Raw genomic sequence first — 22,782 nt, 5'->3', positions numbered from 1 at the left:
TTCTTCCTTATCTGCCTTGAAAAGCAGTACAGGGCTGTTAGATTCCACCTTAGAAACCTCTTACAAGGCCAAAAGAGTTATATGGTTAACATTGCGTTGGGTTAACTGGAATGTTTTCTTTACTGTGTGAAGAAATACAGTATTACCTATTCTTCCACTTCCTTATCAGCACTGAGTTTCTTCAGCTTTGAAATGAGAATTTATTACTGCCAATCTAAAGATGAGTGCTATGTTGGCACACAGAGGAAAAACTATCAACATACACCTTTGTTTCATGTGCTCAAAAATCTCTGAATAGACCATTCCTCCCTCTTTGCTGTAAAACCCCATTTAAAATGGCATTGAGAATACAGGAGGTCTTTAAAGGGATACAGAAATACATCTGTGGAAACATTTTCTCTCCATTTAAACATCTTGAAGGCAAGGGAGAGAGGTCTGGAGTTTATCCCCTCAAAAAAAAAAGAAGCAAGAAAACTTTAAAATTAGGGACATAGCTAAAAAGTAATAGTTACAAATTATCAAACACATTTATATGATGTTGCCATCAACATATATTTAGCCAGCTATATGTTGTCAAGATAGAACATCAGGGAAGGTAAAACTTCAGGCTTTCATAGACTCATGAATCAATGTTTGAAATCCTCTGGATTAAAAATGTATGGAGTGTGAGTGTACTACTCCAGTTTTACAGAGATGAAACTTCATTGATTTCTGGCATGAGAGTATTGTACTGATAAATCAGACTTCTGTATTTCCTACAGGTCTAACACAATGTTTTCTAAGGCTACTCAAGGAAAACAAAAATACACAAACAAACAAAAAACCCACAAACAACAACACACCTCCTCTCTAAACAAACAAACAAACAAACAAACAAAAAGTATTTATTTAATACTATATACTGATTTTAAAATGCATCTCTTGAACACATCATAAAAGTGGAAAAGAAATAAAAGTTGTACTTATTTTGTATGACCTGAATTTAGCATCAGATGTTAAAATCAAGACATGAAATTTTGGTAGAGAGATAAAAGTCAGAACAGAGACCTGACCACATGCCGGATGATATTAGTGGCAGATGTGATCGTCAGAAGTGTGATGGCATTTCCTCTGAATAGGCGAATGTACTCTTCAAACTTTGATGTTAACATGATTAGCAATGAAAGTATGCTTTGTTCCTTTGCCTTCACATGGTCTCAATATTGGCAGTTATCGTTTACTTGTATTTTTAAATCAAATATTATCCTGCCCTGTATTCATGTGCAGATGCTTTGCACAATGCTGCTTTTTCTGTTGGACCTAAAAGAAAACTGTGAACCAGTGTACTGAAGAGGGGCTAAATATATATATTTTTTTTTCTCTTTTTCTTGATACAAGCATTTGTATTTCCTAGTCTTATACTGCAAGGCCCACTACCATGCTTTCCACTTCACACCAATATTCCTGCTACTTTGTCCATTGCCCCCAGACAGTCATTAATTGACTGCAAACACAACTTTATTGCAAAATGACTGCAGCTTTAATAAGGAACAGGATTTACAAGTAATAACATAATCAATATAACACAATATATCACATAATTAAGCAAGATTCTTACAAACTCTGCCCATATCCTGAAATTTATAGAACATCTTTGTGGCCAGTGATAGCAGTTGCCCAAAAAAGATACAAAACATGATTTCTAAAGTGGGAAAATACATATCTCCTCAAAATTGAAGGAAAGATGTCTTGTTTATCCCACAAACACTCTCCCCAGTCACCTAAAAATTCTCATTCATCCATCTTAAAATATAACAACTGTGTAAGAATTCTGCTATAATGAAAGTTAGAATAGCAAGCTATGTTCTTGAGGAAATACTGGGACTGACTCTTCTATTGAGACTCCTGGAAGACAGTTATTCTTCCTGTATTTAACATTACTTGCATGAGTAAAGATGGCACATTTGAACTCAGAGTGACTGGGAGTGACTAACAAGTGAAATATGGAAAAGAGTGCCAAATGTTTCACCGGACTGCAGCAAACAAAATAGATAAAATGTTAAGTCTTACACATTAGAACACCCTTGAATGTTTTTCAGCTGCTGCAGTAAATCTGGGTATACTTACAAAGTTCTGTGAACCTAAAATAGAGTTTACTATTTCCATGAACTCTTATCTGTATGTGAATGAATGACTCTTGAAACGACTGAATCTATTCAAATAGTATTGATGTTGCAATGTCCTTGAACACATAAATTCCCAAAAACTTGCAAAAATAGTCTTTGATGTTTTCCTGTTTCTTCTTTTTTATCCAAAATATCAATTATTCTTACTACAGTGGACACATGCCAACCTGGAAAGCTATGTCTACACTGTCTTTTTTGTAATTTGGTTCTGTGGACAGCCCTGAGGTCAAATTCCCTGACCAAACTCCCTTGTTTTCATCTAGTTTTTAAATGTTCTCTGGGGCATGGTAAGCATGTTGCTGCTTGAACAGGGAAATAGATGGCAAACAAACATGGAAGTGTCCAACACCTCCAGCATACACTTCCATACAGCCTCAATACCTGTTCTCTGCAGTGCCCCTCCTGAAAAAACCTAACATTATCCACAACTCTCTCACATACACACAAAAAAAGCCCCTAAACAATTTTGTAACATAAGATCATAAGTTCTTCACGTCATGTCCCTATACCTCCTTTCTGCACACAAAGTGTATCTCTTCAAAAAGACATGGCACACATTGACCTCTTAATTCTAAGTATAGCAGCCAAGCAAATAACAATATGCTGCCTCTGGGAAATCATCAACTCAGGAGAAAATCTAGACAAAGTTAGTTTAGGAGCATGGTATGGTAACATCAGTTGCAGCAATTCCAGTTCTACGGAGAGTACTGTCAGTTTGGACCAAGTCAACCTAATGTAGAGAGGAAAACAGTAGGAAAAGCCGATGGAGCTTCACAAACCAATGGGAGTAACTCTACCTGTAAGGGTGCAATGTATAAAGAGCTATGTATAAAGAAACTACTGTGCAACTCATTCTGTTCTTGGAATGGAAGATGGGAACACAGATCTCCAAACTAGTAACTCAAAACATAATGGAGGAAAGTAGGACAGAAGATGATATCTCCTAAAGAAGGATATTTCAGGAAAGACAGAGAGCAAAACATCTATCATGCACATAAGTCTATGAGTGACCTCTTGCCACAACTTCCTATTATTTGCTTTGCAGGGACTTGCACCCAATTGAGGCAAACCCCTCAGCTTGTTTGGAATCACTGCATAGTGGCAGTGAGAGCTATTCCAAAGATATCCACTGCCCAGCACCATGTTTCCAGGCTGGCAAACTCTTTCTTCATGCATCTAGAAGTTATTCTTCCTCCACATATCAGTGAGTACTACTCACAAGCGGGAGATCAGTTACTCTCTCACACTGTGTAGGATACACTTCTGCTTCCCGTACAGTCCTCTGAAAATCCTATATTGGGATATTCAGACTATCCCTCTACACCAGATGAGAGGGAATAATTGTTGTGTGCTGATTAACTACTTCACAAGCTACATTTCACAACTTTCTGAGGAAATTCCCTCAACATTTCTAGGCAGCAAGACAATAAAATATTTAAGGAAAGCAGATTTACAGCAAAAAAACCCAAGACAGTGTTCATTCTGCAGAAGAGGAAGTAGAGGGAAGGATGGAGATCACTTTCAGACCAGAATTCACACAACTGCCCCATCCCTCAGAGGGACCCTCAATTTAAACATAGCACACTTCCATAACTAGTCTTGTCCCTGTTGCCTGAACATGAGGATGAACATGGATATAAGCCCAGAATTCCCTCTGGCAGAGAACTGTGTATTATCAAACACAACAAGAAATAACCAGATCAAGAGCTGTGTCCCAGGAGAATCTCACAATCTTACCCACTCTGGACACTTCCTTATGAATAACTGGGCAAACGGCCCAAAGCCTGATCTGGTTAGAATTGCACATCAGGTTTATACATTTGACAACAATAAAATATTTTTTGAACTTTCCAACATGTGTTAGTTCTCTGGGCTTGAGGTCCTTTGGGACTGCCCTTAGCTCTACTGCTGCTTTCTCTGTCTTCCCTGTGAGATCTGCACGCACATGCCCTGATCCTGGGAGATGAGAACCTCTGCACATTTAGGTATGGACTAATGGACTCTTACAGAAGACCTGTAAGACTCAAGTCTCATTCCAAGGGAAGGTCTGAAAGAGATGATTGTCAAGTGTAAATATTCTCCCGGGGATCAGAGATATGAGTGATTGTGCTGCTTCTGACTAAGAGGTTCACAGACAGCATTTTTCTGCCATCCTTTGAAACTGATGGAAAGAGCAGCTTCCATCAGGAAAAAGAGCAGTATTCTTGTATTTTTCTGTTTGGATCAAGGCCAGCAGAAGACTGGACAGGATAACAAGCTGTGATGTTTGTAGTGATGACCTGAGAGCAGCATCTCATTTGTCACCTTCTCCCAAAAGCCCAGTAAAATGACATCCTCAATAGTGAGTTGAGGAGTGCTTTCTGATCTAAAGGAATGATGGAGGTGGGCACTCAGTGTGGAAATATTTTTTTTTCCCTTGTAGTTTCACAAGAAGTGTAAAAGTGTCAGTTTTTCAAGTAAGAGAGGAGGAGAATGCTTTTAGTTTGGAGAAGGAAGGGAGAGTAGAGGCATGGAGACATGGAGGTCTGGTGTAGAAGACAAGAACAGTCAGGCTGTCTGCTGACAGCAGCCTATTCTTACAGCAACACATGGGAAAGCCTCCTATCTGCTGAGAGGGCACAGGGAGAAACAAAGAGGATACTATTTGAGAGAGAGGACAAAGAAAGAAAGAACCAAGATAAAAATCTCGAGGACAGTGAAAGACCCTGAGAAGATGGGATGAAGATGATCGATGAACCCTTACTACAAATGGTCTTCAGCCACACCCCTTCCACTCCAGGAGCAACTGACTGAAGCCACATCCATGGTCACTGAGCCCAGAGTTATGACTGCTTATTGTCAGGAGAGACTGAGCAGATTGAGGTTCCAAAGATAAGAGCCACTTGTCAAACATGCAAGCGAGAACCTTCCATTTTATGTTGGTGATCATACCCAAGACCCAAAAGACCTGCACTGTGTGCACAAATATCATGTACTATCAAAGGATGCTCTCCACAGAAATATGAACAAACTGAATCAGTTTCTCAAAGCTGGTAAGAGGCTATCAAACAGATGTAAATAGGATCTATACTGTACTATAAGTAATTTTTTTATTTTTTGGAGGGTGGGAGGGGGCAGGCAAACGAATAGCATAGTAAAACCAAGAACATGCACATGCCACTTACCATGGAAAAGCAATTAAGAGGGACAAGTTTGTCAGTGAGAACAGCACTTCTGTTATGCTTCTCTGATCCTTCATGTACCTTGCATGAATAGGTAAGGGAGGGCTTAGGCAGACTGTTGACTTGTCCTGCCTAAGAAAGCCATGTGTTTGGGCATTTCAAGGAGCCAAACCACTTAGCTTTCACACTCCTTCTGAGAGCATCCTCATAACCAGATAGCAGCCACACAAGACATACAGCAAGATCAGACTTCGTTAGCTTCCTGGTAGATTTACCACAGATTACCAGAAGTATACAAATTTCCTGTGTTCACAGTAAATCACCTCCTCTTACCTCTTGTCCACATGTAATCACTTAGATTCACAGAGCGGCCCCTAAGAGCAAGGCCTGGGGGAATAATTTCTTCGTTCTCTAACATACACATGCACTCACATATACAATAGTAGAAGACCATATAAATTAAAAAAAAAAAAAGGTAGTTGGTGACATGAATTGGTTTCCACTTCCTCCTCCTTTCTACTGCTTTTATTTATTGTAAAGTTAGTAAGAAGATGACTACAGAGAAAATGTAACTTGAGAAGGAATTTATGTGTTACTCTTCTCCAAAGGGAGATGCTGAATTAAAGCATCTATATCTATCTCCTAATCCCTCACACAACCTAAAACATGCCTCTCTGGGATGAAGACAGTATCCATTTTCCCTTTTCCTCTGTGTATAGAAGAACCACATAGATACAATTATCATAATCTCACTTTGCAAAACAGTATTTTTCAAGGTTTACCATCTCTTTTAAAATTAATTTTCCAATTTTTAAAATTATCTTATTTTACGTATAGTTTTTCGTGTGAAGGTGTAAATTATTTATCCTTTTATAAAAAAAAACTTGAAGGATTTGCTCTGAAACAGCTGGTAAAAGATCCTATGAAGTGCAGTGTGGTAAAAATGAACGCTGATCTGATCTGTTCATGTTCAATTTACATGTTCCCACTGTTGCTTGCAGTTAATGTGTGGATTTTCTTGAAATCATGTCTGTCAGATACATTCATTAAGGCCTATGAAGTCTTTCCTGTATGTAAATTCAGTGGGCCTGAATACAGAAATTTAACTTGATGGTGAATTTTTCATGTTACGCATACTTAGAAAATCTAATCTGGGAGGTTCATTACTAGAACAGTTTTATTACTTTTGCTACTGTATCATTATCAGACAGGCAACATCCTGAATTTGAGTAGAGGAGACACTTGTTGGTTTGTTTGGTTTCTTTTCATTTTGCAGCGCCTAGAATTAATAGATGGAGTCCACTTCACAGTCACACGTGAAGAATGCAAATAGTTATTCCTAATACCACAGCTCCCACATTATGTTATTCTAAATGGGTCTTCCTTCGTATAACTGTTGTGAGGTGAATTGTTAATGTTCTGTTATCAATAGTGATGTCACTAGGCAAATGCAACTGTATCAGAGGGATCAGCCCGAAGTCAAAACTGAAGTTTACAAGGATTAAGATGAAAGAAATCAATATAAATAACGAGAGGGCAGTGCTACAAGGCTCTGCAGTGGTGGACTTGCTAACCCTAAACCCTTCCACCTGAATTCTAACAAGTAAATCAAAGCACTCGTATCTGGATCAAGGCACTTTCCAGCTTTGCTGTAGTGACAGGGGAATGGGCATTACCCAGAAGCTGCAGGGTGATGTTCAGCTGCAGCTAACAAACCACCAGCTCAGCTTTTCTTTTCCACAGGGCAAGCACTCTGAATGCTCCTCCTCCCCTTAACTTGCTGAAACTTGCAGCTGTGATTCACAACCTGACCAACAGTGATAGATAACAAACCACTGACCTTGAGGGCAGCTTTGTGTGTCAGCCTTCTTATTGCGTTGAGTCACCACACTCCTCGTGTGTGTTATTTTAAGTACCACATTTATCAGCCAGTACCAAACAGAATATGTGGCCATGTGTATTTTATTAGTGGGGTTTGAGCATTAAAACAAAATAAAATAAAATAAAATCAGAAAAAAAAAATCCATTTCATTTCAAAAAAGGCTTGAAGGCCCTGACACACTTTAGAAATCTCCTTGTTTTCAGTTACAACATAAGGAATCTATATGGATGCTAATATGTTTGCATTTGTAGTTTTTCCAGACTTTTTTTTTTCCTCCCAACACACTGCAGTATAGCAATGTCAGAAATACACCATTCCCCATAACAGGACACATCTGTGGTGAATCTGCACAGAAGCAATTAATTTCCTTGTGGTATTTTTACACTGGGGGCTTAATGCAAGTCCCCATTATACAAACAAAAAGCTCTAGACAGCTCCTGCTGCCTGATAAAAAAAAAATAAAATAAAATAAATCAGATTGAGAAGGGCTGTTTGGCCTAGGACTGCTACAGGCAATGACTTGTAATGAGGCATCCCAACACTAATTATGAAGCTTATTAAAGAGAATTGTCTAAGTTGTACTAAAGTGCACACTATAATCATGTTAAGGGACATGTGTGTACTGAATTGGGGTCCTCCAGTTTCTTCTCTTAGAGAAGCAGACCCACTACTTAATGAAGCCAATTTGGGTCTCCATTTATAGTAGCGATGTTATTGTACTTGGCAGACTGGTCAAGACAAATTTGATGGAGAGGCAGGTGAGAATCCCAGCAGCTTGGTGATAATTCACACATCATAGCCTTCAAAACCAACTAACATCTGCAGGCAAGTGGGCCAAGCAACTGTCAAAACCAAATACTTCCAATCCAGGATTTTATTATTAAACTTCTCTCAAATCTTCACTAAGGCTGGAAAAGCACTATTTCAGTGTACTGTTTCCAGAAAGGAAAAAAAAAAAAAAAAAAAAAAGAGGAAAAAAAATTAATAAAGATGTTAGGAGGCTGAACTGCTGTGAGATTTGTTTAATTATTCCCCACAGTACTGCCCCAGCAATCTGCTGACATTTAGCCCCGACCTTGCAAATCCTCAGTAAATATTAATATATCAACTCAAACAGGGACCGTTGTTTTATTGGTTCACGGAGCTCAGAGAGATTCGCCACAGCAGTGAAAAATAATGTGCAGAACTGAGGAAGAACGGCTCCTTTGATATCACCTTCTGCTGCACACATGTGCTGGGAGCATCAACAAAATGGAAATTCTGTTACTTTGCCACAGCTGTAGAGTGACACTTCAGATGCCTTTGCTTTCCTTTGTACAGCCTGCTGGAATAATCCCAAAACCACAGTGGCAAGAGATTAGAAAACACACACACGCGCGCGCGTGCGCGTGCACATATACACAGACACACGGAGGGAAGGGGGGAGAGAGAGAGAGAAAGAGATCACATTTTATTATCTGACACAGTGGAAATTTTAATAATGTTAAGCTCCCATCTTAAAACCTAATAAGCTTTGTCCAGAACAATGAGTACACTAATAAGAACTGAGGAGAGCTCAGCACAATCCACTGGAATCTGTTTACTACGGTGACTTTGCTCCTTGCTTCCATAAGCGCAGCATAAACTTCTTTTTTCTCCAAACAGTTGCCCCTATTGACTGCTTCCTAATGTATTTTATGTGCCTACCGGTCCTCACAAATCCTGACAAAATACCCCAAATTTCTTTTCTCCTTTTTATTTGCTTGCCTCAAATGTAAATGTACATTATTAAAATATCTTCTCATAACTACACTGCCATTACTAATAGATGACTGTTTGATGTGGGTCAATACTGCATCCAAAATTCTTGGGTTTAGGGGAAAGGGCTGCTGTGCAACATTTGGCATTCAGATGTATTGAGCTGCAGAGTTAATGCGTGATTAATTTTATTCATAAAAATGTTAATCACTTCATTGTGAGATCTTTTTAACATTCTGTGCACCGAACACCTTTTAACTTCTTTTTTCACACAAGCTCACAAATGTATTTAATATTTTCAAACATTCTGTTATTACCAATAACACTGGTAATTAAACATACATTTAAAATGCAATAAAAAGCTGGCAAATAACGGCACAGCACTGAACACAAATGGAAGCCCGTTGCCCGCTGCCTCCCCCATGCACCCTCCTGCTTGGCAGCAACTGACCAGTTTCTTTAATGTGCACTTGTTTGTAGAGTCCCGGAGGCATTTTTTTTCCTCAAGCTTCAACCCTCACTGACACAGCCAAATATCATGAAAATAATACAACCCTGTAGTACATTATAGACGGTTCTAAAAACACTTCTGCTCTCAGGGAGGGAAGGATCACAGTATCGGGCACATTGCAGCAGGTTGAGGGCTCTGGGGGTTTTGGTTTGGGTTGGGATGGGGTTTTTTTTTGAGACAAGCACTCAAGCCTCATACAAGAGTGGTGTCAGGCATTGGTGGGTGTGCCGGCTGCACTCCCTGACTTCTTGTTTCCAGCTGGGCAAGGCTATTGTGAGCGTATTCAGCCAATGCACTCATGAAACTGGATAAATGGATTAGTGGATCAGAGACACCATCGGCATCTTCAAAAGGAAAACAGCAGCCTGCAAAAAGACTGACATTTGTGTACTGGGGCAGAGGGTGTGTGAATGCTCTGCCTCCTCCAAAGGGACAAGACAGTGATAAACTTTCCACACTGACCACCTCACTTTGTGCTACAATTGACCAACAAAATAAATGGATTGCTTCATTGTTTTTGAACCGTAGGCAGCACAGGGAAAGCGCTACTTGTGCAGCAACAAAGGACAATGTATTGTGTGGGGCCAACAGCTCAAAATAAAACCTTTAATTATCTACGGGTCAGCCATAAATCTGGAGTAAAAATAAATGTTACTTTTTAAACCTGCCTTTAGTTCTGCATGGAGTTTACGCCGGCACTTTGTATTCTCAGGAGAGGCACCACCGGTACCTATCCGTGTGCGTCCCGCATTTGCATTTTTGCATTAGCTTGGCTCCAAAGGCACATGTCGGGATACAAGTTTGGCTGTCAGATGTGAAGGATGTCTGTAATGCTAATTAAAGTAAGTAAAAAACAGATAAATGATGTATTTTTTCTGCTTTTTTTTTTTTTTTTGCAAACACTCATGCATGTATTCTCTTTACATACACAAAAGAGAAGCCAAAACTAATATTAATAAAGGTGACGGGACTCGAGTAAATTAATTCCTCACAGAAGTACATTGTTTAGTTTTAAGAGCTCATATTTTCTAAGTCTTAAATTTTGAATACCCATTTCTATGGGGTTTTCAGTCTCCTGGTTCTTCCAGCGATTCCTGTCCACATGGCTGGTTTTACAGGCAAGCTATGAACGGCACTGCATGGGGGCACCGCACAATGGGGAACACCAACCTCGCCAGGAGCCGTTTCTGTAACTTCTCACTGGAAAACACACTACGCAGGCCATGTTTATTACATGTTCCAGCATTTTACTTGATTTGTTAGTCCCAGGTAAGATTTACTGCTGAAACGTAAAACTTGGCAGCTCCAAACCTGGAATCGGGCCCCATGTCCCTCATCGCCACAGTCCCGACAAAGCTGGCGCTGGGCTCAGGCCTCGTCGGTCACCCTGGCAGAGTGGGACCAGCAGTCCCGGACGGCACAACTCCACACAACCTTCTGCTCCCCATGGGCCAGCAGGGATCTGCCCCAGATGGTTTAGGCCATGACTGCCTGACCCATGGCAGGTTGCTGGGTTTCAGGGTACCTCTCCATGCGCCAGCAGCCTGTGGGTAGGTGGGTGGTGTGAAAAGTGGGACTTAGGCACAGGGTGGTCACTGAAATGGCAGGGAGGCCTTCCCCCACAAATTGAGCCCTGGGAGCCAGGGGAAGGTGGACACATGACAGAGCCGGTGTTTTGAGGCTCCCTTTGGCACTTATGACTCATCAGCCCCGTGCTGCTTGTGTGCCAACAGCCTGTCCAGCGTGCTTCTGCCAGCCGCCCCCATTCTTCACACCTTGCCTTTTATGGACATCTAGGAATTAAAAAAATAAAAATAGTTTTTAAAAAAATTATAATAATAATTAGACAGGCAATGGGGACTCCCTTTAACACCTTCACTCCCCAGCCACAACGCAGGCACCCAGCCTTTGCGGGCAGGCTGAGCCCCTTAGCCCAGGCAGGGCACATCGCAGGTCAGCCTGAGTCCCTTTCCAGCTCCGGGGTGCACACCCGACATGGCGGGCGCCTGGCAGCCCGCATTGCCCTGCCTCTGCGTGGCCGAGGGGGATGGGGGGCGAGGCCAGGCTCAGGCAACCCTTTCCCCGGGGCCGGGCCGGTGGGGAGACGGCGTGGGGCGGCGGTGGGCGGCCGGGGCAGGCCGAGGAGGGGAAGCAGTGTCTGCGTGAGTCCCGCCGGGCGGAACGAATGCCGGGCCCGCATTGTCCCCCATCAGTCGCCGGGTCGCTTCAATACGAAGCTGTTTAACACAGGGCCGATGGCCGGCAGCGGCGAAGAGCCCTCTCTCCTGCCGGCCCCCGCCTCCCCGCCCCCGCTACTCTCCGCTCTTTTGTAATAGTCTCATCTACAAGGACGATTGAAACTTTATAGTGCATGATTCATAGAGCGGGGCTGCGCTCGGAGCCGCTGTGCATATTACATTAATCAGTGTCAGGCCACTAAAACAGAGATATGAATATGAATTCTCCATATTGCAGAGGAGATAAATGTGCTTGTGAATAATTGATCGGCGCCTATAAAAAAAAAAGAAAAAAAAAAAAAAAAAAAAAAAAAAAGCTGGGGAGGGGAGGAAAACACGGCCACACAATGAAAGTTACGGGGAGATGTGACGTGCCCCGCGATGAGGACTGGTGCAAGGGCCCCGGCGGGACCCGGTGATGGGGGCGGGCGCGGCCCGGGGGCGCCCCCGCCGCGGCTCCTGCCGGTCGCTGCCGGTAGCGGCTGCGCGGCTGGTCAAGCTTCGGAGAGAGAGCCTCAAAAACTCAACCCAACCAACAAAAAGAGATGACAAGAGCCGAGAACGAACAATCATAGGAACGAGCGTTTAAACACACGCACCCTGCTAATTTTCTTGTTCCCTTTCTCCGGGCTTATTTTTTTCTCCTTGTTAAAAATAGATTTATTTTTCAGAACAAAATAGAAAAAGAATGAAAAAAGAGGCATGTGTACCAATAAGCACGTTTCATAACTACGTCTCAGTGACAAAGCTAAATCCCCGTAAAGCTGCCGTTTGCTTTTAGTGTGTCCTGCCAAATGCTAATTTCGGAGTTTGCTGAACTCGAAATTGTATCAACTATTCAGTGTTCTCTCTTCACAGATTTCTGACATTCTTCTGTTAATGCTAAGTAAATAACAACAGACACAAGACAGGGAGCCAATTTTTACTGGGGGACGATGGAGGATTACGCGAACGTGTGAAAAATGTTTACTGCCACACTTTTAAATAGCAAGAAAATGTATCCTGGCACTCGGTCGCTGTTCTAAAAGAAGTATTAGAGTATTAGTCAATGTAGCTCACATCCAACTCAATGCAAATTTTCCTATCGACTTTATTTAGCAGTTTCAGGTTCCGTCATCTTTAAAAAAAAAAAAAAAAAAAAAAAAAAAAGGAAACTAGGACTTTCCAATTTACTCTTATCAGCTCGAAGCGTTCCCAATTAAGGCAAATCGTTAGGCTTAAGCTTCTCCTTTATTATTCTCCCTACCCTGTGGTATTCACTGGTAATTTACTGGTATACATCTGCCAGGGCGGATCTCAATGAAAACGGAAAATATGACAGAAAAACTAGAACTTATTTTCCTGCCAAGGTGACGTACACGATCATTCCTAGCACGGCTCACGTGACAAGAGAAACCCAGGAAATATGGAGCCCGTGCTCCCTCCTAAAACCGGTGCGGAGCGGCCCGCGGCGCGGAGCGGGAAGGACGGTGTATGCGCATTTCCCCGGCCCCGCACCGCACCCCGCGGTGCACCGGGAGACCCCGAGGGCCCCGTGCGATAATGCGTTGACCGCTCGCATGCCTCCGCTCTCTCTGAAACGTCCTCCAGGAGGAAAGGCCACCTCGGTGTGGCTGATGGAGGAAACAAACGAAATCACCTTTTCCTTTCGGGTGACAGCCAGGCTAAGGCGACATCCCTCGGGGGCTGCTGGGCACTTAGGCACGCACCCACACGAGAGCTTGGCTCACTTGAGCAACACGACGCTTCTCAGTTGGCCTTATGACTTTTCGGCTTTGGCTTTTCTAATGGGAAGCCACTTTGCGCTCCTCCTGTCCAGAAAGTTTGGACGCGGCACAAGTACCCTCCGTCCGAGCACTCATCCCGCGGTCCCGGGGGCGCTCCTCCCGCCGCCAGCTGGCAGTCCCCCTGGCAGCCCCCCCCTTCTCCAGCCGGGGCGGAGGTAGGCGCCCGGGTGCTTCGTCCCATCCCGGACAAAAGCTCCGGGCGGAGTGGGGGGAGGTGCTGGAAGGTGTCGGCTCGGCGCTGAGCCCGCGGGGCTTCATTCAACCCCTTCGTAACCCCCTCAGCTGTTTGAGGAGGGAAACATCGCAACTGTTGGTGTTACTGGGTGGGGGGAAAGGGGGCTGGGAAAATCAAACAAGCAGATGGAAAAAAAAAAATCAAGTTCTGCGGCAGAGTCTGCTCTAGAGATCCTGAAGCTTCCACAGGCGGAAAACTGTCAGCCAGATAACTAGTGGGAATTATCACTCTCCGGAGCATAATCAAAACTGGAAGCACACTCCGGAGGATGTTGCTGGCTTTCTGGCTGAATTAAAGGCGGACAGCCCGCCCCCCCCAGCAATCTCACCCCCGGCTGAGCTGAGTTGCCCGTACCTCCGGCTGCCGCCGCGCCGGGCGATGGAACGGCGCCGCCCGCAGCCCACAGAGGGCGCTGCGAGCCCGCCCAAAGCCCGGCCCGCGCCCCGCCGCTCGGTCCCGCTCCGACCCGCTCTCGTCCGCTCGGAGCTGCCCGCCGCTGGCAGGCGGGAAGCGGGAGTGCCCGCTTACACACGCACAGAGGACACACACACACTCACACTCCTTCGCTCTCCACAATTAAAAGTCCCTTCTAGACGTTCGTATGCCGCAAAGTAATCCCCTCTCCTCCCTAAGCCAATTTGGCACCGCCGCGTTCGCTGCTCCTCGCCAGAGCATCACTGCCCGTTTTTCACATGTCCTCTCCCCCTTTTGAAGGAGCGCTGCCCAACCAGGACAGTGGGACTGGCGGCGGAGAGGGGGACCAGGGCTGGCCCTTGGCGGCAGCATCCCGGACCGCCGGATTGCTCAGGACCGGCTGCGGCTCCCCTGAGGAATTTGGGAAGCCAGGCCTAAAGCGGGAGAGAGGCGGCCTGTGCGGGGCTGCAGCTATTTCTTCTGAACTGGTAGGAAGCAGAAAGTGATTCCATCACGTTTACATTAGCGCTGATCTGACGCGCCTTTTGTCTTTACAGGCGTGAAGTCTTTTTTATTTTTCTTTTTCTTTCTTTTTTTTTTTTTAAAGACTTTTTCCACTCCTTTTTTTCCTCGGAAAGCTATGTTATTACGGTTTGGTTAAAACTGTAATATACTCTTTTGTTAGAAACGCTGCCAACGCAGGACTGACTGTGATTTCGGAAAAATAAAGCAATTAAAGCCAGAAAGCAAACACATTGATGCTATGCTGGGAGCCGCAGGATGGCAAAAAGAGTCTCTTTTCAGAGAGACGGCGCGCTGTGCACTTCAGCCCTTCAGATATCCCACACAAAATCTATTTCTCGTCTGATCTGTTTCTCTGATCCATTTGAAAAACGAAAAAAATAGAAGCCTACCACTTCCACTGCTTTGCCAGCAGATCTCTAAGCGACAGTTCACCTAGACCTCGCTTTGCTTGCGATGATTTTGCAGCTAAAGCAAGATCAATATTCTGATATCTGACAAGGATTTTATTAATATTTTATTTGAAAATCTCATCTTGTTTCCGACAAGTCTTGGTTTGAGGTTGGTTCCGTTTGGATAGGGCGTCACCACATTATTTCTTAATGACTTTCCCAGCTGCTTCTTTCCATTTTCCACCATCAACAACCATCTGGTATCTTATTAGCACCTCAATGCTCATTTAGTGTTCTCATTTAGGAGAGAAAAGAAGTAAACACTCAAAATATTACACATTTTAACGGACCGTCTTTGGAAGATTAATGCCTTTATGAATCTATAGATTGTCTCTCTGTCTCTTTTTAGCCAACAGATAGGAATCGCAGAACTTTCTTCTGGGAAGTGCAAGAGCTGCCATTTTTTTTTTTTCTACTAGGATTGTGCTTAATCTCACAGGGAAAAAATCTTTCACAGTTATATTTTCTCCGTGTTTATTTCAAGTGTGAATCGTTACAAATAATTCTCTTTCCTAATCTTTTTTTTTCGACTTCATCAGGAATGTGTACCGAAGCGCTAAAGCTCTTGATCCAATTTAGGAACCGGTTTGCACAGAAAAGTTATACATTAGGAAACTGTAAAAAAATGTGTCCCTTTCATTTTCAAGAATGTGTTTTTTAACGTAAGTGGAACTCAGATTAATTTATGGATGGAAAATGGAAAATGGATACTACAGAACACGTCTGATTCATCACAATTGAAAAAATACCTTTAATTTTACTAGTCAAGAACCAGCTTCACTCAGCTTCTTAAATTTATGTGAATGAAAAGGGAAGCTCGCGTCTTGTTTTTGACAATCTACAAGACTCATTAAAAGTTTGGATTTGGTATTTTAAGTTTCAGTTATCGACAGGCAAATAGACTTTCTAGAAAGCAAATTATAAATGTTTGAATAGATTTGTAATATATGTATAAGATCTGCAGCAACAGAATACATACCTGAAGAGAGCTCATAATTTCATTTAGTTTATTAGACAAAAATATATGATTTAGACAAGTTTTGCTGACGCGCTATTTACAATCTGAAATCACTCTATATACAGAAAAAACACAAACACATGGGGAACATTTGCCAAACAAATAATCCAAGAATGGTTAGAATAACACGATCTGAAATGGTACAATGAAGAAGGGGATCCATCTACAGATTTGTGTAATCGCTTTTATAGATTTGCTCCACCTTATTGCAAAAGGAGATTGATGGGAGTCGTTTGTATAGTTTTTTTTTTTTTTAATCTTTTTTTTTTGTCCTTAATACCAGTCTCTGTAATATGTTTTCACCAAACCATTTAATCAAGCGGAAGGGAGAGCTGTTAAAATTCTCGGTGTTCCCTCTTGCTGAGCCAAAGAGCTGCAGGGGGGAAAGGAGGAGGAGGAAAAAAAAAAAAAAAAAAAAAAGAAAAAGAAAAAAAAAAGGTAACAATCTTTCAGAAAAAAAAAAAAAAAAAAAAGAAGAGAGAATCCTTTCCTATAATTGCCTGTCTATTGCTATGGCGTCCTAGTATTAGTTAATTGCACAGAAATCATTATCATTGTCACTGGTGTAATTAACACGAGATCTTTGAGGTCTGTTAAGTTTCAGAAAAGTTACAGTCTGGCTATGTACAATTGTAATTTAGCCTTACTTTGAAAAGATTACAGCAACTTCTATGTTGTTCTTGTTGTCTGTATGTATTATTACGGTGATGATTAGGTGTTATAATTAGTCTTTATTATTCAAACACTCTGTTCCACATAAGTAACATTCCTGCAGTGAAAACAAACAAACAAACTCACTTGTCACGGACAGGCTGGAAGGGCGATTTTAGCGGCTGAGGTGGGGAGTCAGTTCTTGGTACATTTTCTCTTTCTAGAAGGAGACAGAAGAGAAAAAAAAAGGCAAAAACAGGAGAACCATTTTAGAATAACAGCTGAAAACCTCTGGGCTGTGTGCAGAAAACAAATCTCCCTCTCCCCGTCTTGTTCAGGCATGTGTAGGTATATGTGTGTGTATGTGTGTGTACGGCGCTATTCCTTACTTTCAATATTTAAGGAGTATGCAAGCTTTCTTGCCACATTTTGGACTGCCACTGGAATTATTTGGACATGAGGGCCAGAAAGGAGGGAAGGAAAGCAAAACTAAAACTATATATTTCACTGCACTTTTTCTGCATTCTCATCTTATTGGATGGGCTTATAGGGTGAGAATGTAATCATCCACGTAAAATCGGGTGCAATCAACATGTTTGAGGGAAAAAAAAAAAAAAAAAAAAGAAGAAAGAAAGAAACAAGCAAAACAATGCTAGGGTAAACTGTCTTTAACTCCGTTAAAAGCAACCAGTTACACCAGGGCTGAATCTGACACCATCCCTCAAGTAGAAGATGTTCATGTGTATGTGTTAGGAGTGAAGGGGGAGGTGGGTGCCTGATGCATTAATTACCTATGTGTTTGGGACTGGTCCTCTCTGAAGGTTTTTCACTGCTTAGGGCTCCCAGGGTGGCTGTTAAAACAGAAGGTTGTTGCTGGGCCTGGAGGTGATGATTGTGATGAGTAGCGTGGTGGTGATTTACTCCCAAAAAAGACCTCACATTTAGCAGGGAACTCTGAGTGAGGAAAGCCCCATTTGTCCAGTTGTGAAATTTGCCAATCTGGCATGTGTAGAGTCCATGGCTAGGGAGAAAAGCGGGGTGCTGGATCTGTGGAGAAGTGTGGTTAACCTGGGGAGGAGGGGGTGGAGGGGGAGAAGATTTCAGGGCACCATCAGGACTGGTTGCTGTCTCTGCCAAAGACCAAATCTTGGGTTTGCTGTGAGATGGCATCTGTAAATTGTTCTGTCCCCCGGGACTGATGATTCGTGTGCTGTTGTCAGAGGCCTCCTTCACCATGGTCAGTGTGTCTTTGGGTTTCAGGCCTTCAGACCCTGTCAGTGCCAAATCCTTCTCCTTTTCCAAGTGCTCCTCTTCACTGCTTTGTCTCAGGAGTTCAGGTTTCTCCTCCTCTTCCTCATTGCTCTGCTCCCCATCGTTCTCGTCGATTTTATCTATGTCTATGCTCTCCAGGTCGATTTCCTCGTCGTCTTCATTCTTCTCCGGGTCCCCCTCGTTGTCACTCCCGAAGATATTTGCATCTTCTTGGTCCTTGCTCCTGGAGCCCCAGGTCACCTTGTTCTCCTTCTTGAGCCGCCGGCGGGCATTGGCGAACCAGGTGGAGACCTGGGTGAGGGTCATCTTGGTGATGATGGCCAACATGATCTTCTCGCCCTTAGTGGGGTAGGGGTTCTTGCGGTGTTCGTTGAGCCAGGCCTTGAGGGTGCTGGTGCTCTCCCGGGTGGCGTTTTTGGGCCGCCCCGGGTCCCCATACTGGAACTGTCCGTAGGGATAATAGCCGGGGGCAGTGTGGGCAGCAAAGGTAGCGGGGTGGACACCCGGATTATCTTTCAGCTCGTACTGGGAGCCCTGTAACACATTCAGACAAGCGGAGAGGAAAAAGCACATCAATTACCTCGTTAGCGTCTCTAACAGACCTGAATAGGCTACTCCTGGAGCCGGAATACGCCTTGGAGCGGTGCAGAGGGTCTTCACAGGCAAATTCGGCCCTCCCCGCTCCAGGCTCTTCACGTTTAGATCAGACAGAGTTATTCCCAAATGATCCCCTATTCTTGCGGGGGAAGGAAAAGAGAGGGGCTAAGCTGGGCTCTGCCAGACCGTATGCTAATTTTCTCCGCAAACCAAATCAAATCAAACGATGGAAAAGAAGCAATTTCGCAGTCGCCTCGGCGACACAATTTATTGTGCTCTTGAAATTATCAGCCAGAGAAAGCAGGTACTACACTACAGTTATAAACTAATGCCTGCGCACAACGACGCATTTTACTTGAAAAATATCCAGGAGGATATTAGAAATGCATGCAGAGCATTCGTCTTTGGCCCCAGATCTGCCTTTAAAAGGAGTTGGCGTGAGACGAGACGGGGGAGGTGAATGCACAACTTCAGTACGAAGACACTTAAAATGTAAGAGATTTTTCACACTCAAGCCAACGCCTCCCCACCTCCAGCCCCTCAGTCACACTCTAAGATTCTGGTGTAAAATATTAACTTCTAAGTGTTGGAAGAGCCTTTAAACTCTGGAATTAAAACTAATTCAAACATTGTAGGATATGGATATGCAACACTTTATCTCATAAGTTTTACTTTGATCTGGGCAGGGCAAACACAAATTGTTTACAAGCATTTAGAGACGGTGATTTATTTGCAATCAATATTCTTTTTATCATCAGTAGTAAAACACAGCAAGTCAAATTACCCCATCAGGTGTTTTGGTAAATAACATTTTATCTTTCTAGCAACCTCATTAGGCCTCATTATTACCCCAAATTGTCCAGATATTAACTTAATATTTTAGCTCATCATGTACAAATGCTCAGAATTTTAGAATTTATTTCAAAATATCACCGTCATGGTAAATCACTGTAGTAAAACATCAAAGGATACTTTGTGAGTAGGAACTGTTCCTGAATAGCTAACATTTAGAGATATTTTCAGTTTTTTTCTTCTACTACAATATCGCACTTTTTTTTTCTAGTCCAGAAACATGTTCTTGTTATTACTCTTGCGAAATTTGTGTCAGCCTTAAAAATTAACCTCTTCAAAAATGTCCGCGAAGAAACTAATCTAACTTTGCCAAACAGTTAAAAAGGATCATGTATTTTAATTTCAGAGACAAAGCTTATTCACAAAGAGAAGCCCGATGTAATTTTTGTAATGTGTTACAGAGTAGGCTTTCTGCACTCCCTTTATTGCGCTGTCTGTTGTTATTGTTGCTGAAATGATATTTTTTGTGTAATCTCTGTTGGGAATTCTTTTGAAGAAGCCACTTGTAAATCACTCATTGCTTCTGTGTCAACTTTTACTGCATTTGAAAAATCAAGGTTAAAAAAGTAGGAAGTGCATGATCTTAAAAGTGCCTTCGAAGGAAATATTTGCAGCATAAAATGATCTGTTTTCATATGTGGACCCTTGTTCAACACCGTATCTACCTACTTGCCTACATATATGTATTAAATACCCTCACAAGTTATGCCTTGCATGCACCCAGTTACAAATATTCACACTTCTGTGTTCCAGGGGGCACAAGAAAAGCCTGTGCGTACCGTCACCGAGAAATTTGGGAATACTAGCAACGAAAACGTTTCAACGACATGAGAGAGAAAAACAGTAATTTTAAAATAAATAAATAAAAAATTAAAAAAATGTTACACTTCTAAACTATTACGTTCTAAAGAAAAGAAAAAATAAAAGATTCGAGGACAATCTGGGTGACGGTAATTTGTTTTAGAGTTAGAGCCAATATCTCTTTCTGCTCCGATGCATATAGTGGGATGTAGATGCTCTCCTTCGCTTGATGCAAATCCGATCTATGATACTTGCCATGATCAGAGTATGAAAAGTTCAGGGAACCGAACGGACCATTTTTAGGGCTTAAGGAAAACGTCTTGAAATACACGGGCGTCCCAGCTAGCTAACTGCACTTTGGCCTTTCGGACAGAACCTGTTAATAGCTCGGCGGGAAAGCAAAGGATCAGGCGGAAAGAGGAGCGCGCTGGAAAGCCAACTGAAACAACAGGACCGACAATATCACCCGTCAACAACACCACCAGTAACAACAATAAAAAAAAAAAAAAAAAAAAAAAAAGCCGAGTTGCTAGGGAAAGCCGACAAGACGGAGGCAGGACCCCTGCTCAGCCTTTCCACCGCCAAGAAGACAAACTCGGAGGAGTTTTTCCCGTCTGGAACGACGGGGTGGATGGGGGCTGCGCCTGCAGACGGACTCCGCAGCCCCCCGGCCCCTCTCTCCCTCGCAGACCCGCCGACACACACGCTCCCCTCTCCGCGGCGAACCCCGCGCCGGGCGGGAGCCGTCAACGCACCGCCTCGCCGCTCCCCGCGCTCGGCTCCGCGGCCTCCGCCCGCCCCCGCCCCCGGCTCCCCCGGCCACCGCGCGTCGCGGCCGCGCTCGGAGGGCCCGGTGGGGCGCGGGAGGCAGCGCGGTTGCTCACTCACCATTTGGGAGAAGAGGCCGAGGTCGGCGGTGTAGGGCAGGAAGGCGCTGTAGTTGGGGGCGCTGTAGGGGCTGGCGTACATGCCCAGAACCGAAGTGACAGCGGCCGAGCCGCTGCCCAGCTCGGCGCCCGCGGGCCGGCCCGAAGCGGCGGCGGCGGCGGCTGCGGCGGCGGCGGCGGCGGCCAGCACCCCGGGCCGGTCGCTCCCGTACACCGCCTGGCTGGCGCTGAGATACTGCGGGTAGCCCAGCTGGGGGAAGGACATCTCCGGGGCGCGGGCACAGCGGCGGCGGCACTGGCGGCGGCGGCAGAAGCGGCAGAAATATAAAATTAAAAAAAAAAAAAGGGGGGGGGGGGAAGGAATTATACAAAAAAAAAAAAAAAAAGGGGGAGGAGGGAGCCTGGACAGCCGGGGAGGGGAGCGGAACAAACCCGGGCTTCTCTGGATCTCTCTCTGGCTTTCTTTCTCTCTCTTTTTTTTTTTTTCTCTCCCCCCCGCCCCCACTTCTTTACTGGAGTCAGGCAGGGCGAGAGAACAGAAATCGAGCCGATAATTTTCTTTTTTCGTTCTGATTTCTTTCTGTCAGAGATATATTGCAACCTAGATATGGAGGAGGAGGAGTGTGGAAGGATTCAGTGGGGTGTCTTTCCTCAAATCTCGGCTCTTCTGTGCTCCTAAATCCCTTAGATGTGATCTGATCAACAATTGAGCTCCAACTGATGTGTCTGCCCTTAGGTCCTAGGCTGATCTTTCAGATACAATTTGAAGTTGATGTTTTGATTGGCACCCACTTGAGCTGTAAGCACCGCCCCGCGCCCCCTCCCGCCCCCCTCAGTGCAGCACGTGGTGCACAGCTCAGCCTGGGCCACTTTCCTCGGTGCCTGCGTGTGCGTGTGTGTGTGTGTATGCGCGCGTGTGCGTGTGTCCGCGCAGCTGCTGTGCTCTGCTGTGTGTGTATTTAATGTTTAGCAATGGGCTCCTTTCAGAAAAGCCCCCACTGCTGTATGACAACCTGTCTACACGATTTTACAGCTGTCCAACATTGGGGTTTTGCTGTTTCGCAGCCTTAGTGTGTCCCCTTTTAACAAAAACAACTGTGTTGCTGTTTTTTTCCACCTTTGAGTCCCCCTTGTCGTCGTTGGACTCAGGAACAAACGAGTGTGGCCGTGAGAGGAAAAGGGGGCTTTGCAGCCAGGCGACTTGTAACAATTTACCACTTTGAAAGAAAAGGGGGGAAAAAAAGGCATACGAATAAATAAATAAATGCGGTCTATCTATAGCAACCCACAAACGCCACACATGCACAACTTTGCCGAAAGTCAAAAGCCTCTTAGCAGCTCTTCCCAGAAGGATCTTTAGTTAAAAAAAAAAAAAAAAAAGACTCGCAGCGATCTTTCTCCGTACCCTTTCTCCTCCTCATACCCTGCGGACCGATTTACAGTCAGGGACAATTATCAGAGGCTTTGGGACAGTTCTTGGAATATTAGCAATAAATAACCCCGCAAATCAACAGTGGCGACATATATGCCGAGGGGCACAGAAGACCCCCAGACCTCGCCCCCGAGCCGGGGCGGCCCGAGGGGTTTCTGGATTGTCAAAA

At 44.0% G+C, this 22,782-nt stretch overlaps 1 protein-coding gene across 2 annotated transcripts; it reads right to left on the bottom strand.

Moving 5' to 3' along the window:
* Window positions 1-1,515: 1,515 nt before the first annotated feature.
* Window positions 1,516-21,992, bottom strand: IRX1 (iroquois homeobox 1). Of its 2 annotated transcripts, none has more exons than XM_065052915.1 (4): window positions 21,183-21,992; window positions 17,564-18,578; window positions 16,920-16,992; window positions 1,516-11,249 (listed from the first exon to the last, which is right to left on the bottom strand). In XM_065052915.1, the coding sequence occupies exons 1-4, from the start codon at window positions 21,444-21,446 to the stop codon at window positions 11,240-11,242; spliced, it is 1,362 nt and encodes a 453-aa protein (XP_064908987.1). In that variant the 5' UTR covers window positions 21,447-21,992; the 3' UTR covers window positions 1,516-11,239. The 2 variants fall into 2 exon arrangements, with proteins under 2 accessions (XP_064908987.1, XP_064908986.1); XM_065052914.1 differs by lacking the exon at window positions 1,516-11,249 and adding an exon at window positions 16,094-16,494 and having other exon boundaries at window positions 21,183-21,991.
* Window positions 21,993-22,782: the final 790 nt, after the last annotated feature.

The sequence above is a fragment of the Columba livia genome, chromosome 2 (assembly GCF_036013475.1).
Source record: "Columba livia isolate bColLiv1 breed racing homer chromosome 2, bColLiv1.pat.W.v2, whole genome shotgun sequence".
NCBI lineage: Eukaryota > Metazoa > Chordata > Aves > Columbiformes > Columbidae > Columba > Columba livia.
This window is presented reverse-complemented; position numbering and strand designations above follow the sequence as displayed.